We start from the raw sequence: 15,150 nt of genomic DNA on the forward strand, positions 1-15,150 counted from the left end.
GGTAGTACACAGATGCCCCCTTCACATGAAGAAGTTCTGTAGATGGGCAATTCTTCCCTGGCATAGTAGAATTTGATATTTTTTGGCCACCCATCATCTGGACCTCCTTGCATGCTTGTGTTCCCGCACCTGTTTTCCCCACCACATGAGGCAAAGCCCGCCTATGACAGACGTTTAAAATGCCAGGTGTTTCCCTGCCGGTACTCACTTTCCCGGGTTACCTTTGTAGTGAGGACACAAGCACCAGTTTTGTTTTTTTTTCAAATTCTACTCAATTTATTCATTTTTTTAAAAGATATTACATTAAAAAAAATGAGGTCCCCATTCGCCCCCACCGCCCCCACCCCACCACTCCCCCCCCAATAACACTCTCCCCTATCATCATGTCACATCCATTGCGTCTGGTGAGTACATCTCCGGGCATCGCTGCACCCCATGTCCCGTGTTCCACACCATAGCCCACACTCTCCCACGTTCCATCCAGTGGCCATGGGAGGACATACAACATCCGGCAATTGTCCCTGGGGCACCACCCAGGACAACTCCAAGTCCCGAGAATGCCTCCACATCTCTTCTCTTCCTCCCACTCCCCGCACCCAGCAGCCACCATGGCCACTTTTTCCACATCAATGCCACATTTTCTTGATTATTAACTATAATAGTTCATGAATAGAATATCAGTAAGTCCACTCTAATCCTTACTGTATTCCTCCTTCCTGTGGACCTTGGCTTGGTTGTGTCCATTCCACATCTATGTCAAGAGGGGGTTTAGATTCCACATGGATACTGGATGCAATCCTCCTGCTTTCAGTTGTAGGCACTCTAGGCTCCATGGTGTGGTGGTTGACATTCTTCAACTCCATGTTAGCTGAGTGGGGTAAGTCCAATAAATCAGAGTGTAGGAGCTGAAGTCTGTTGAGGTCAGGGCCTGGCTATCATATTGTTAGTCCAGAGATTCAAATCCCCTAGATATATCTTAAGCCCCAGCACCAATTACAATTCCAGTAAAGTAGCATGAAAGGCTTGTGAAAAGAGATCCCATCTGAGTCCAGCTCCATCATGCAGAAACACCAGCTCCAAAGAAGGGCCAACTGGCATGGCAGTGAACCCCATCTGCCATGTTTTGATGCACCCACTTGAGACACTGAGTTGTAAATTAGTAACATGAAAAAGCAGCAGGAGGTGGCATTGGTGGCCGTCACTTGTAGTCTCCAGCGACAGTGGGACCAGTGGTGTAGGCTGCAGCCCCAGGCCCAATGCAGAGGGTGCTGGAGCTTCCAGCTAAGGTGGCCCGTTCAGCAGCAGTAAAACCAGTTAAGCAGGGCGATAATGGGCCTTGTCTTGGGACAGTCTCCAAGCCTGGTCTCTGGTCCTCCCAGTAACCATGCAGTAAATTCTTTTAGGTGCTTAATTTGCGTGTTGAATGGTTTATGTGGTTTGCAACCAAGGATGTTGACTGAGACACCCGTGTTATGCTAGTATTCAAAATGTGATGCCACTGGGGGCATTTTTGCAGTTCCTGCTCTTGTTTCCACTCTCAGTGTTAAACTTGCTTTGCTCATGAAATCGGACTTTTGACCAGCTGACTAGGGAAAGAAATGCTCTGATTAGCAGCTCCTTTGGAAGTTTTCTTGGACTCTACCCACACTCTGGTAATTTGCGTGTGCTTATAGATTTTTATCACCCATTTATTCCACTCTCTCCCTATATATATGTTGACTGAAAAGTCACTTTTTATAGCACCTTTTAACATCACCACTCTGAGGATAGTATACATATGTGTAAACAAAGGGTAGACTCCTGAGGCACCAAATTCCCAGAGTTTGTCTGCACATTAGAAATAAATGGATCTAAAATTAGCATGTGGTATTTATTTCTAAGTCTTTATTATGGAATTTTCAGTCACAAAAGGAGAGAGAATATTAATAGAATAACAAACCCCCATGAGCTCAGATAAAAAATCAACCTTTTGTCAGTCTTATTTCATTTACTCTTTATCCCCATGGTTTTGGGGGGGAGGAGGGGTTGGTCTTGCTTTATTGGAGAATTTAAAGCCAAATCTTTTTTTTTCAGATTTATTTATTTATTTCTCCCCTCTTCTACCCCCATTGTCTGCTCTCTGTGTCCATTTGCTGTATGTTCTTCTGTGTCCGCTTGTATTCTCATCAGGCAGCACTGGGAATCTGTGTCTCTTTTTGTTGCATCATCTTGCCATGTCAGGTCTCCATGTGTGCAGTGCCACTCCTAGGCAGGCTGGGCTTTTGCACGGGGTGGCTCTCCTTGCGTGGGGGGCACCCCTACATGAGGGCATCCCTGCATGGGCAGGCACTCCTTGCACGCAGCAGCACTGCGCGTGGGCCAGCTCACCACACAGGCCAGGAGGCCCTGGGCACCGAACCCTGGACCTCCTATCTGGTAGGCAGAAGCACTATTGGTTGAGCCACATCCATTTCCCTAAAGCAAATCTTAAATATCATATCATTTCAACCTATAAATATTTCAGTTTGTATCTCTAACAGGTAAAAAATTTTAACATAAGTAACTAACAATAATTTCTGAATGTCACTAATTACAGATTATGTTAGATGTTAAAATTTCTCTGATTATGTCAAAAACTTTTTTTTAACTTGGTTTATGTGAATCATGATCTAATATGGGAGATGTGGTGCTTTCAGGAACTTCACTTACCCATACTAATTAAAGTACAAAAAAAATAAAGTCAGAATATATATATACACACACACATATAATATCTGGAATTCTGAAATACACACATATACAAACCTGAACTAAACTGAGTCTTATATATTTCTCAGTTACATAATCAATGATTGTCTAATCATTGAAAATGGCATGATCCATTATATTTGTCTAACACATTTACATATAATACTATATTAAGTGATCTCGTATAAATTATAAAATAAGTTTTATGTAAAGTCAAGCTTTTAAAATACTTGAGCCACTTGAAAAATGTACAAACTTACATATATTAACATCCACATTTCACTTTTCCATTATTTCACTAAATAAATTTTTTTCTTATTAGGTAACGGGAAATTTGGGGCTAGTCATTGCCATAATGATATTTCTTATTCCTAATTTTCAAATAATTTTACCATATTAAGTATAATAATATGACCATAAATCCTGAAAGATCTGGGTAAAAAAGCTTAATTGTGGGATGACTGGTTTAGGAAAAGGGAAGGAGGAAAGCAAATGTGGCTCAACTAATAGAGTGTCCATCTACTATATGGAGAGTTCAGTGTTCGATCCCCAGGGCCTCCTGGCCCAGGTGGTGAGCTGGCTCATGTGCAGTGCTGATGTGCACAAGGAGTGCTGTGATACACAGGGGTGCCCCCATGTAGGGGTGCCCCTCACACAAGGAGTGCTCCCCGCAAGGAGAGCTGCCTCGCATGAAAAAAGCGCAGCCCACCCAGGAGTGCTGCCACACACACAGAGAGCTGATGCAGCAAGATGCCGCAGGAACGATAAAAAAAAAGACACAGTTTCCTGGTGCCACCAGATAATGCAAGCGGATGCAGAAGAACACACAGCAAATGGACACAGAAAGCAGACAACGGGGGGGGGGGCGTTGAAATAAAAATTAATTTTTAAAAAGGAAGGAGAGGAGAATAATAGAAAAAGAGAGTACTCCTTCCTTCTAGATACTATGTACCCATGCTGTGGAATACTATTCAGCAATTAAAAAAAGCCAACTATTGACAGCCTGAATGGATCTCCAGGGAATTGTGCTGAGTGAAAACAGTCAATCACAAAAGGTTATATATTATATGAGTCCATTTATGTAACATTCTTGAAATGAAAAAATTATAGCAATGGAAAACATATTAGTGTTTACCAGGGGTTTTGAAGGGGACAGGGATGGAAGGGAAGTGGGTGTGGCTATAAAAAGGCAAGATAAGGGATATTGTGGTGATGAAATGTTTTGTATCTGGACTATATCAATGTCAATATGCTGATTATGTTATTTTGTTTTTCAAGATGTAACAATTGGGGCAAACTGGATAAAGAGTGCATGGAACTTCTTTGTATTATTTCTTATAAGTATAAGTGAATCTACAATTATCTCAAAATAAAAGAGTTTATTTTAAGAAACATATTAGCAACATTTTTTTCAACAAATCTAGGTAACAAGGTGTTTTTGTGAACCTCAAAATACAAGTCGGTGGGAACAAGCCACCAATTGTCAAAAGAGCCACAGAGCATAGGAGTCTGTGCTGGAGAAAGTGGAGAGAAGGAACCTGGCATGTGACATACCTGATAATACCATAAATCCTAAATAGCCAACAGGTGCTCATTGCAAAGTACAGCAGGCCAATATGAGAACAGCAGGTGAAACTCCCGGCAGCTCTGCCCTATCCAATAGCAGCTGAACATAAGGGGCCTTGGTAAGGTCAGAAGGGAATGGAATAATCCCACCCCTGAGGACGGTCTGAACTGACCATCCTGGCACCATTCCAAGGCTGTCCCTGCAATGAGGGGAAAAAGAGGGGACCAGGAGACAAAGGAAAAGGAGGTCACATGAAGAAATGGAAAAGTCAAGAACTCTCCAAAAGCAAGCTACCATATCTTTTAGCACTATACAAAAATAGCCGGAAAAGGAAGCTCTGTGCAGTTAAACTATGCTGAACCAAACATTCTTTTAAAAGGCCAAAAAAATTAATTTCACATTAAAATGAACAATAGGAAAGGACTGAGGCCAAATCTCATACAAACTTAATGTAAGAAAGAAGAGAATAAAGAGAATATGGGACAGAATTATATCCTTACAGACAATGAAAGCACACCAGAAAAATCATGCTACCAAAGAAACTAAACTGTAACCAACTGTTTCAAACTATGCTAACAGTCATTAAGAAAGTGTTATAAGATATAAAAGAACAACATAAATCAGAAATATGACAGCAATCAGAAACTAATTGGAAATAAAATAAAACCCACCTGAGAAATGAAGACTATGGTGGTGTTGTATGAGTATTGTTATGTTTAGACTGCTATGTATGTTACACGGGAAAATCAAAAGAGCAAGTAGGGATATTCTAATTGTGTCTTTCTCTGTGTTCTTGAAAACCAGAATGCTTGGTGGTAGACTTGGCCCAGTGGTTAGGGCATCTGTCTACCACATGGGGGGTCCGCGGTTTAAACCTGGGGCCTCCTTGACCCGTGTGGAGCTGGCCCACATGCAGTGCTGATGTGCACAAGGAGTGCCCTGCCACGCAGGGGTGTCCCCCGTGTAGGGGAGCCCCATGCGCAAGGAGTGCGCCCCGTAAGGAGAGCCGCCCAGCGTGAAAGAAAGTGCAGCCTGCCCAGGAATGGCGCCACACACACAGAGAGCTGACACAACAAGAGGACACAACAAAAAGAAACACAGATTCCCGTGCCGCTGACAACAACGGAAGTGGACAAAGAAGACACAGCAAATAGACACAGAGAACAGACAATCAGGGTGGGGGGGAAGAGGAGAGAAATAAATAAATAAATCTTTTAAAAAAAGAAAAGAAAGGAAAAAAAACCTAGAATTCTTGATGTAGAAGAAGGGAGATGCAAATGTAATATAGAAGAGATTAACTTTTTATGATTTGAATATATGTCTCCACTGAAAAGGCATGATGCTATGACTAATTCCCTAACTCCAGATTATGGTTTTAAGTGACATTTCCCACTAATATAAACCAGGGCTTTCTGGATAAATGGTTGACTCTAGGTCTGAGCAGGAAGTATATCCTTATACATATATCCTTATAGATATTATATGGTATTCATACAGTATAATAAAAAAAACTGTCAAACGGCTTGTGTCAAAAGAACTCAGGAGTCATTTGAAGAAGTTTCCACTAGCCAAAAATGAAATGTTTGAGCTTCAGCAAGGATAAAAATTGCAATGAATTAGAACCCATCAAATATGTTTAAATTCATGAGTCCATAATATACACACACACACACAAAAATCCTAACTGATTACCTTTGTATGACAGTAAGAAACAAATTCATTACCCTGAAAACTGGTAAATAAAGGAAAGAGCCAAACACTGATTCTGCCTTTCCAGTGTACCACTAGTAACACAAGAGTAAATGAAGGGAAATTTATCTTTATAGAAATAATCCAGCACATAAATGAACAAGGAATGACAGAACTAGAATATCACCAGTGTGCAGTCCCCAATGATTTATGGGACTTACTCAATGAGCATCAATGGCTGTCATTAAAAAAAAGAGAAACAATTATATGCTACATGGTGAAAGACCATACCACGGCCCATTTCAAAGAGATAAAATCTGAGTTGGATCCAGCCTCTACCTCCAGATGCCAATTTGCAGGAAGTGCAGAGGACAGAGCAGTTTGTTAAATTGCCCCATATGGGCAATCAGCAAAATCCAGACTGTGGGAAACTCTGTAGATCAAATGATGCCGGTTTCTCAGCAGATGAATCATAAGGAAAAGAAAGGGATAGAGGAGAAAACTGTAAAGTATGAGACAAAACAGATATTTTAAAAAGCTGGACACAACTAAGCTACAGTGTCAGGGGATGCATGGTTAAGGGAATAAGCTATAAAGAAACACAGAAAAGAGGTTCCTATAAAAGTCAGCGTATGGCTGTTTTTCAGGGGAAGAGGGGATTTGACTGACCTAAGACACATAGAGACATCAGAGATGGCAGACAAAGTTCTATTTCTTAACCTGAGTGGTAATTACAGGGGTTTTACCTTAAATAATTCATTAAATTATACATTTTGTGTGATTGTACCTTGGTTTTATTTTACGTAACAAAGTTTTTAAAAATAAAACAGGAAACATTTCACTGTCTGAGTCTTTGTCTTCTGAAGACATTCTGGAGACTGCCGTTGGAAGAGAGAAAGATTTTGGGTAAATTACTTATAAGGTTCAAGTGGACCTCAGAAAAGTTAACAGTTTTGGGCTGGAAGAAATTAGGCATGAGGGAATTTCATGGACCATTTCCCTGGAAATGGAAACTAACCAAGTACATAAATAAGAGGAAGAAGGGCAGAAGAGTGGGAGATACTTGATCTCCAAAAGCACAACTAGAATCAGCTCAGGACTCCTCAAAGGGGCACGGAAAAGAGTCATTCCCAGAACTCTGACCTCTAAATGTCCTTTACCTAGACTTGGGCCCAGGCCACTCCATACAACTTTAGAGTCCACGGAACAATGCTTCAGTGAGGACCTTGGTATAGCTGTGGTGGGAGAAGAGCTCTTGAGACCTGCAGGGACAATGACAAATGTCTCATATGGCACCCCACCCTTCCATTTCAGGAACTCAAGAGAAAAAGTACCACCCAACCAGAGCCACCCTTAAGTCTCTTTAGCCCCATGGCATCTCCTCATGACCAAAGAACCAAGGGAATGATCCGCTACCCAAAGACAAAACAGAAGAGACTTACCCCATCATTGGACAACTGAGTCTCCATATACCCTAGAGAGAGAGAAAGAGAAGAAATAGAATGCCCCAATTAGGACCAAATGAGCATGATTGTCCTGAAGGGAGGGAGAATGACCTGTGATATCAGAACTCTAGCTCTGAAAATCCCCTGGAATGCTTCTGGCTTCAGAAAAGAGTATCCCAATGATCCCTGAGATCCTGGCCTTGGATCTTTGGCATCAGAGACAGTGGGAAGTGGGGAAGCCACGCGGCTTTCCTTAGAGGCTTGTTACCTTTCCGAGCCCTGAGGCAGATGATGATCCCCACAAGAAGGAAGATTAGACCAAACAGGAAGGCTCCAACGCCACCCAGCACCTTCCTCCAAGAATAATCAGGCTGAGCTCCTGCAGGAAACAGTACTTAAATTTAGTAAAATCCAATATGTTGTGCACCTCCCTGAAATCCCAAAGCCTGTCTAGACAAGGAATCACTTCAGAAATGGCTCTTCGAGGCCAACACTTGCACCCATGCAGTTGCCTCTCATCTGTTATGATTCTCAGAACCCATAAGAATGACACCTATAAGCTAAGACCAACTCAATAGAGGATTCTAGTTCCCAGGGCTGGAAGTAAGTGTTGAGGTGACTGGACCTCTGTATTCTATTGGAAGGTACAAGGTTAGATATCTGCCATGTTTTCTCCCACATAACCCAAGGACTCTGGATTTCTGTGACTTCCCCAGATAAGGGGAAGGAAGAATTGGTACATTAGCCAAGATGTGTGATGAGATGGCACAGGCCCCCTGTTGAGACAGTATGACCCTGAGTCAGGCCCAGAGAGTACAATAGGCTGATTCTCACTCCACTCCACAGAAACAGGGCTCTGCAGGCTGGGGTGATCAACAAGGCAGGTGTAGACATCTCCAAGCTCAGGAGTCATTTCCAGCATCACCATGGTCTGAAAGGTCCAGTCTCCGTTCCTGATGAGGCCAGTGGACACGATCCCAGTTCTCTCTTCCTGCCCATTCCGGAACCACCTGATCTTGATGTTTCCTGGATAAAAATCAGTCACAGAGCAGAGCAGCAAGTTGTGGTGATGCAGGGATGGGGTCCTCTCTGGATACACCGTCACCTCTGGTTGCACTGGGAAAGGAGGGAAAGACAAACCATTATGAAGGAAAATCACTAAGCTGGGCCAGGAGTTTCTGTAGGAATGAATCCCTGCCCCTAATCTCCTCTAGTTCTCCCCAGTGGAAACTGGGAAAAGGGAGACATCTCAGCTCCCAAGACTCAGAAACCAGGTGTCCCAATGTCCCCTCAAAGGATGCAAACCCTTTCAGGGACTCTCACAATTACTCCCTCTAGTTAGTCCTTAAAGTCCCTGAGCACTTGGGGCTCTGGGACAAAGACCACAGTGATCTGAATTATGAGGATAATGGGTGGGTCATAGTTAGAGACAGAAGAAGTACTCAGACTACCCTACTCATACACATTATCCTGAAGAGGAAATTGCTTATTACAAGGAAGAAGAACCATGACTAGGTCCACACGGGGAGATTTCCTGAGCGCCACCAGACCCCATCCTCCACCTCACCTTTTGTCTCCACAGTGAAGGGTGCACCAAGCTTGTAGTTGCGTCTGCAGACCGTATCCACAGCAGCTCTGCTCGTCTCCAGTAGATCTGGCAGATTGTTCCACTGCTCAACATCCGGCCGCCCCAGCTCCGTCAATGCCACAAACATGCCAACATCACTGTCGAAATGTGCATACTCCTCCAGGTTATAGATGAACCTGACCACAAACTGCACCTTTTCTGTCCCATTGGTGAAGTAGCAGTCAGCTTTTGCCTGAATCACAAAATCTTCTGGAAAACCAAAAAAGGACATTGAAGCAGCCCCCACTTTAATTACCCATACCTGAAAATTATGGCAGACCACATGGGCTTGGGGGGAGGCCTTTTGAGCTCAGTAAACAGGCCACAGTAGCCTCTTCTCCCCTTGGACCCACCCTGGTTCCTCTTACCAAAATACATCCACGGTGGAAGAAGCCTGAGACCCACCTCACCAGCCAGCCCAACAGGAGATGTGTAATCCACAGAGGCAAGCCAAGAGGGAGTCCCGAGAGTCATAAACATTCATTCATGTGTTTATTCAATAAATATGTATTGATGCTCTGCCTGTCACGATGCTAGGTTTCTCCTAGCCAAGTTCTCAAAAGCCCATGGTTTTCATTCCCTTTACTATGAAGTCAAAATGGTCCATCTCCACGTAGAATAATTCAAAAGCACCTTTGCCCTTGCCAAGTTCATTCTACATGTTCCTTCTGGGGGAAAGTGAGGGAGCGATGGAAGTAGAAACACAGATTAGGTGCACAGTAGATGAGAAACTCTCCTGCTACCTTCCGTAAAGATCTCCCTGAAGAAATGATGTCTAAGTTGAGAGTTGAAGGACAGCTGTCACTGATCTTGAGCTGTACATTTACTTTCCCTTCTAAATTCAGGAGCTACTGACCTAGCTGTCAGGATGGAGGACTCTTTCCAGATGGGCGTCATAGCTAATTTCAGGCTAAGGTTCCAATCTCCCAGTTCCTCACCATTTATATTCATCTCTATTTCCTCTAAAAGTCTGAATCAGAAAAATTCTGAGTGCTCAGTCTTCATTTGAGATCTGTGCTGATTTTTTCCCAACTGTCCTGTGTAATGGACGTTATAAGCTCAGAGTGGTTTCTCTTCTCAAAGAAGGATGTTCCTCTCCCCTAGGTTTGTTCCTCTTTTGGGTTTAATGAGACTTTGACATTCAAAGAGCATTCTGTTCTTAGCACATTACATCCTGTTTTCTACTGCAAAACATGTATTGTCACCCTCTAACGTTGCCCCATGTTCGTATGGACTCAACTAGAAAAATAACAGTAATATTGTATGCCCAGTTACCTGAGGATAAAGATCATTTATTCGAATCTTCTTCTCAAAGCCGATTGGTATAATTCTAACCACATAATAGTGGCTTAATACATGGCAGAAGAATCAACCTTTGTATTCAATTTCTTTTGAAAACCTTAATTGGATAAATATCGAACCAATAACAATCATCAGAGCAAACAGCCTGATTGAAGAATGGCAGCTATTCTCTAGGTTTTACTGTTCTCTAGTCTTTAGAGACTGATAAAATAAGGACCCTAAACAAGATAAAATGTTCCCCATTTTCCCTACTCCCTACTCCTTGAAACAGTGGCTCTGGCACCAAAAGTTCCTTTTCTAAACAGTCCCCTGTGTGTGTTAAGGAAGGAAGAAGTATTATTCTATCAAAGAGAGGAGCAGGGAAGCAGATGCAGCTTGCAGAATTGGGCTCCTGCCTACCACATGGGAGGTCCGTGGTTCGGTTCCTGGTGCCTCCTAAAGAAGATAGTGAGCTGGTGCAATGGGCAGGCACAGCAAACTGACACAACAAGACACAACAGGAGACACAATAAGAAAAACACAACAAGAGACACAACAAAGCAGGGAACAGAAGTGGCTTAAGCAATTAAGCACCTCCTTCCCACATCAGAGGTCCCGGCTTCAGTTCCTGGTGCCTCCTAAAGAAACAAAGAAGATGAACAGACACAGCAAGTGCAAGTGATGAGGGGATGGGAAGAAATAAATAAAGAATTTTTTTTAAAAAAGAGAGAGGCCCTACTCTTCGGAGCCAGAAGCCACTTCCAGTTTGGTCTACAGCCTGGACCTAGAGAGAATGCCCTCCCTTCCCCGTGCCAGTTCTTACACACACACACACACACACACACACACACGCTCCAATTGCTCTGTTCTTACCTGGAGACTCTCTGCCTTGAGTCACAAAGGAACGAAGCCTGATAAGATTCACTAGCAGAGCCACCACCCAGGGAACCCACCCAGACCCCATGCTGGAGAACAAAAGAAAGAGACAGAGAGACAGAGTAAAATGAGGTCAACCTCTGCAGAACAGGGCTTGACCCCACACCACTCAGTCACAAAGGAATCCTTAAGCACACAGGCACCTTCTGGCCTCCTTGGGATTGGAAACTTCTCAGACTGATAACCAATCAAGATAGAAGAGGTTTTGCATCATTAGGTGCTGGGTAGAACACTTTCATAAAGTTATGTCGTACCACTCATTAACTGCTTACCTGCAGAATCACTGACAGTAGTTTGGTCATGTGGAAATGGGTTGGGGAAAGAATTTTACAAAACATGCACAGCATAGTACAGGGTCTTACATACTCCTCTGTGCTCACTCAGCTCTGTCCCTGCCTGTTCTGACCAATAGGGTGTCTTTTCGTGTGGGGTAGTTGATATTACAATGGAGAACATGTAAATAAAGACGAAAAGTAGGCAGCATTCTCAAGGATGTCCCTTTAGAGGAGTTAGTGAAGGAGAAAGAGAGATTTCAGAGAACCAGTGAAAGATATAAAGAATTCCCAAGAGAGTACGTTTACTTCTAAGAGAGTAAGTTTACTTTCTAAGAAACGTGGAGAGAGTAAAAAAAAAAAAAAAAAAAAAAAAAGTTGAGGGGTGCAGGTATAGCTCAGTGACTGAGTGACTGTTTCCCATGTACGAGGTCCCGAGTTCAGTTCAATCCACAGCTTATGCTTAAGAGAAAGAAAAAAAAGAAGTTGAGGTTTCTCAAAGGAAGAAAATGCCGCAAAAATGTCCTAGAGGATGAAAATAAGAAATGTGATTCGTGGAGCATTAATGACCTTCAGTGGCACAGCAAAAGGTTAAGCGGGGAAGCCATATTTCAAAAGTATAAAAAGCGAATTGGAAATGAGTAAAATAAGGCAGCAGAGGGTCTTTCAAGAATTTTGGGGGAGATGGGCAAGATGGCGGCTGAGTGAACATCCCTGTTAGAGTCTTCTGCAGGGAATCGGCTGGGCGGCGTTGGAGACTCTTTGGGACCGGATTGTTTCGGGATTTTTGCTGGTCCGGAGGTGTCTGGACATCGATTTGGAGGGAAGGTAACAGAGAGGATTCATCTGTGAAATATACACGGAGATCCCAGCTACCTGTAGAGGATTCCCTTCTTGGGTAGGCGGAGACGAGGCATCTAGCCCCGCTCGGTGGGGCTGAGCCAGGCCGGGCCGCAGCGGCGGACGCCGGAGCGGGGCCGGGCGGGGCCGAGCCAGGCCGAGCCGGGCCGCGGTAGCGCTTGGAGCCGGGCGGGGCCGGTGCAGGCCCCGGCTGGGGCCGCGGTAGCGCTTGGAGCCGGGCGGGGCCGGTGTAGGCCCCGGCTGCGGGCCGCGGTAGCGCTTGGAGCCGGGCGGGGCCGGTGCAGGCCCCGGCTGCGGGCCGCGGTAGCGCTTGGAGCCGGGCGGGGCCGGTGCAGGCCCCGGCTGCGGGCCGCGGTAGCGCTTGGAGCCGGGCGGGGCCGGTGCAGGCCCCGGCTGCGGGCCGCGGTAGCGCTTGGAGCCGGGCGGGGCCGGTGCAGGCCCCGGCTGCGGGCCGCGGTAGCGTTTGGAGCCGGGCGGGCCCGGGTCAGGCCGCGGCGGGTACGGAGCCGGGCAGGGCCGGTCCAGGCCCCGGTGGCGGGAGGTGGACGCCGGAGCCGGCTGGGCCGCTGTAGCGAGCGGAGCTGGGCGGAGCCAGGCCAGGCCAAGGCGGCGTGAGGAGCCGGGCAGAGCCGGTCCAAGCCTCCGCGGCGGGCGGAGCCGGGCCTGCGGAGGGGTTTCTGGTTTTGTTTTTTTTTGTTTTTGTTTTTTTTTTTTAATTTTACTTAATTTTTTTTTTTTTTTTTTTTTTTTTTTTTTTTAGCATCTGCAGTACCGGGGAGTTCGTGGGCCCTGGGCGGCCTATTGGCCTATTGGGGGTTTGTGGGAAGGGAGGTGCTTGCAGACCCATTTGGGCAGACAGACGGGGGGGTTTTAGGGCAAAGCGGGGGGAAGTTGTTGTTTTAGATAGTGTTGCAATTGTGACACGTGTGTACCTGTATCTCTCTTCTCCCTATCCGTTCCCCACCGTTTGCCCATCCTCTTTTTCTTTCTTCCTTTCTTCTTGCCTTTCTTTTTTCTTTATTATAATTAGTTTTTTTTTTTTTTTTTCGGTTTTCTCTTTCCCTCTTGTCCCTCATCTTCCACTTATTTTTACTTTAATTCAAGTATACAATAGGTGCTACAGGGAACACCTCACATTTGCTGGGTTTTCCCATCCTCCACTGCCTCATTTCTGTGTGAACTGATTTAGGATACCTACACTATCCCCCTTCCCCTGCATCTTGATATCCACTATCATCTACTGTCTCTCCTATATTCCACCCCCCACCTCCCGTTCTTTGATCCACAAAGTGTCTAACTCTTAATTTCTAATACCTTTGTTCTGTTTTCTGTCTATTATCCACTCTTGAAACTATTACCTTTCTTTTCTTTTTCCCTCTCTCATGAAAACAATAGCTGTGTAGTTCATACCATATTCCTCCCAAATTCAGTCATCAACTTCATAAAAGGTACTCTACCTACAGCTATAACTCTATACAATCTACATGAATCTAACCTCCATCCTTCCAGATCTCATATTCCTGCTTTATTAACATACATCACCAATACAACTTTACACTTTTCCCTTGCTTACACAATTGCCTTTCCCCAACACTAATACTTTCCTCTAAAGTGAACTTAACCAACAACAAGTAACTAGAATAAGAAGAAAAAAGTGACAAAGAGAAGATATAACACCTGTGCAAAAATAACAACTAATTAACCTCCAAGAGCAGACAAAGAAGCTAAGGAACTGATTAAATTCGTCAAAATAAAGAGATGACCAGAAAGCAACAAAAATCTACGAACCAAACCAATAATCAGGAAAACATGGCTGAATCCAATCAACAAACCAATAATCACGAAGGGGAGCAAAACTTGGCACAAGCAATGAAAGATCTCAGAACATTTATCACCGACAAATTTGATGCAGTAATGAAAGAGGTTAACAACATGAAGACATCACTTGGAGGGGAAATTGCAGACATACGCAAAAACATAACAGATATGATGGGAATGAACACCACAGTTCAAGAAATCAAAAATACACTTGCAGCAAATATCAGCAGACTAGAAGAGACAGAGCAGAGAATTAGTGATGTGGAAGACAGTACATCAGAAATCAAACAGATAGTAGAAGGGGTCAATAAGAAGATAGAAAAAATCCAATTAGGATTTAGGGACCTGAATGACAATGCAAAACGCTCAAACATACGTATTATAGGCATTCCAGAAGGTGAAGAGAAGGGAAAGGGGTCAGAAAGAGTGTTGCAGGAAATAATGGCTGAAAACTTCCCAAATCTACTGAAAGAGACAGATGTACATATCTAAGAAGCACAGCGCACTCCACAAGTCATAAACCCCAACAGGCCCACCCCAAGACATATACTTGTCAAATTATCCAATGCTCAAGACAAAGAGAAAATCCTAAAAGCAGCAAGAGAAAAGAAAACCATCACATACAAGGGAAGCTCAATTAGATTAAGTGCTGATTTCTCTTCTGAAACCATGGAGGCAAGAAGACAGTGGTATGATATAGTCAAGGTACTAAAGGAAAAAAATTTCCAACCAAGAATACTCTATCCAGCTAAACTAGCATTCAAACATGATGGAGAGTTCAAAATATTCGCAGACAAACAGAAACTGAAAGAGTATACCAACAAGAAACCTCCCCTTCAAGAAATTCTAAAGGGAGTTCTGCAGGAAGAAAGGAAAAAACAGGAAAGGCAAAGTTGGAGGAGAGTATAAGACCAACAACAACAACAA

At 44.0% G+C, this 15,150-nt stretch overlaps 1 protein-coding gene across 3 annotated transcripts; it reads right to left on the reverse strand.

The window, feature by feature from the left end:
• Positions 1–247: 247 nt before the first annotated feature.
• Positions 248–11,401, reverse strand: LOC101433781 (HLA class II histocompatibility antigen, DO beta chain). 3 transcript variants are annotated; one of them, XR_009187848.2, is made up of 7 exons: positions 11,210–11,383; positions 8,996–9,265; positions 8,263–8,544; positions 7,697–7,807; positions 7,426–7,457; positions 7,144–7,245; positions 248–1,586 (listed from the first exon to the last, which is right to left on the reverse strand). XR_009187848.2 is itself a non-coding variant. In XM_004465512.4 (6 exons), exons 1-6 carry the CDS (start codon positions 11,298–11,300, stop codon positions 7,198–7,200), a joined length of 834 nt encoding a protein of 277 aa, XP_004465569.1. In that variant the 5' UTR covers positions 11,301–11,401; the 3' UTR covers positions 4,087–7,197. The 3 variants fall into 3 exon arrangements, 1 of the variants encoding a protein (XP_004465569.1); XR_188475.3 differs by lacking the exon at positions 248–1,586 and adding an exon at positions 4,087–6,861; XM_004465512.4 differs by lacking the exon at positions 248–1,586 and having other exon boundaries at positions 4,087–7,245; positions 11,210–11,401.
• Positions 11,402–15,150: the final 3,749 nt, after the last annotated feature.

This window comes from Dasypus novemcinctus, chromosome 11 (genome assembly GCF_030445035.2).
Source record: "Dasypus novemcinctus isolate mDasNov1 chromosome 11, mDasNov1.1.hap2, whole genome shotgun sequence".
Taxonomy (NCBI): domain Eukaryota; kingdom Metazoa; phylum Chordata; class Mammalia; order Cingulata; family Dasypodidae; genus Dasypus; species Dasypus novemcinctus.

What these genes read in the sequence shown, in the direction of transcription:
- LOC101433781 (XM_004465512.4), bottom strand. Translation starts at nt 11,300, where the DNA reads ATGGGGTCTGGGTGGGTTCCCTGGGTGGTGGCTCTGCTAGTGAATCTT. An exon ending in CTTCACTGTGGAGACAAAAG is followed by an intron (nt 8,545 to 8,995) that starts GTGAGGTGGAGG and finishes CTCCTTTCCCAG; the next exon opens with TGCAACCAGAGGTGACGGTG. An exon ending in CTCAGTTGTCCAATGATGGG is followed by an intron (nt 7,246 to 7,425) that starts GTAAGTCTCTTC and finishes TTGTCCCTGCAG; the next exon opens with GTCTCAAGAGCTCTTCTCCC.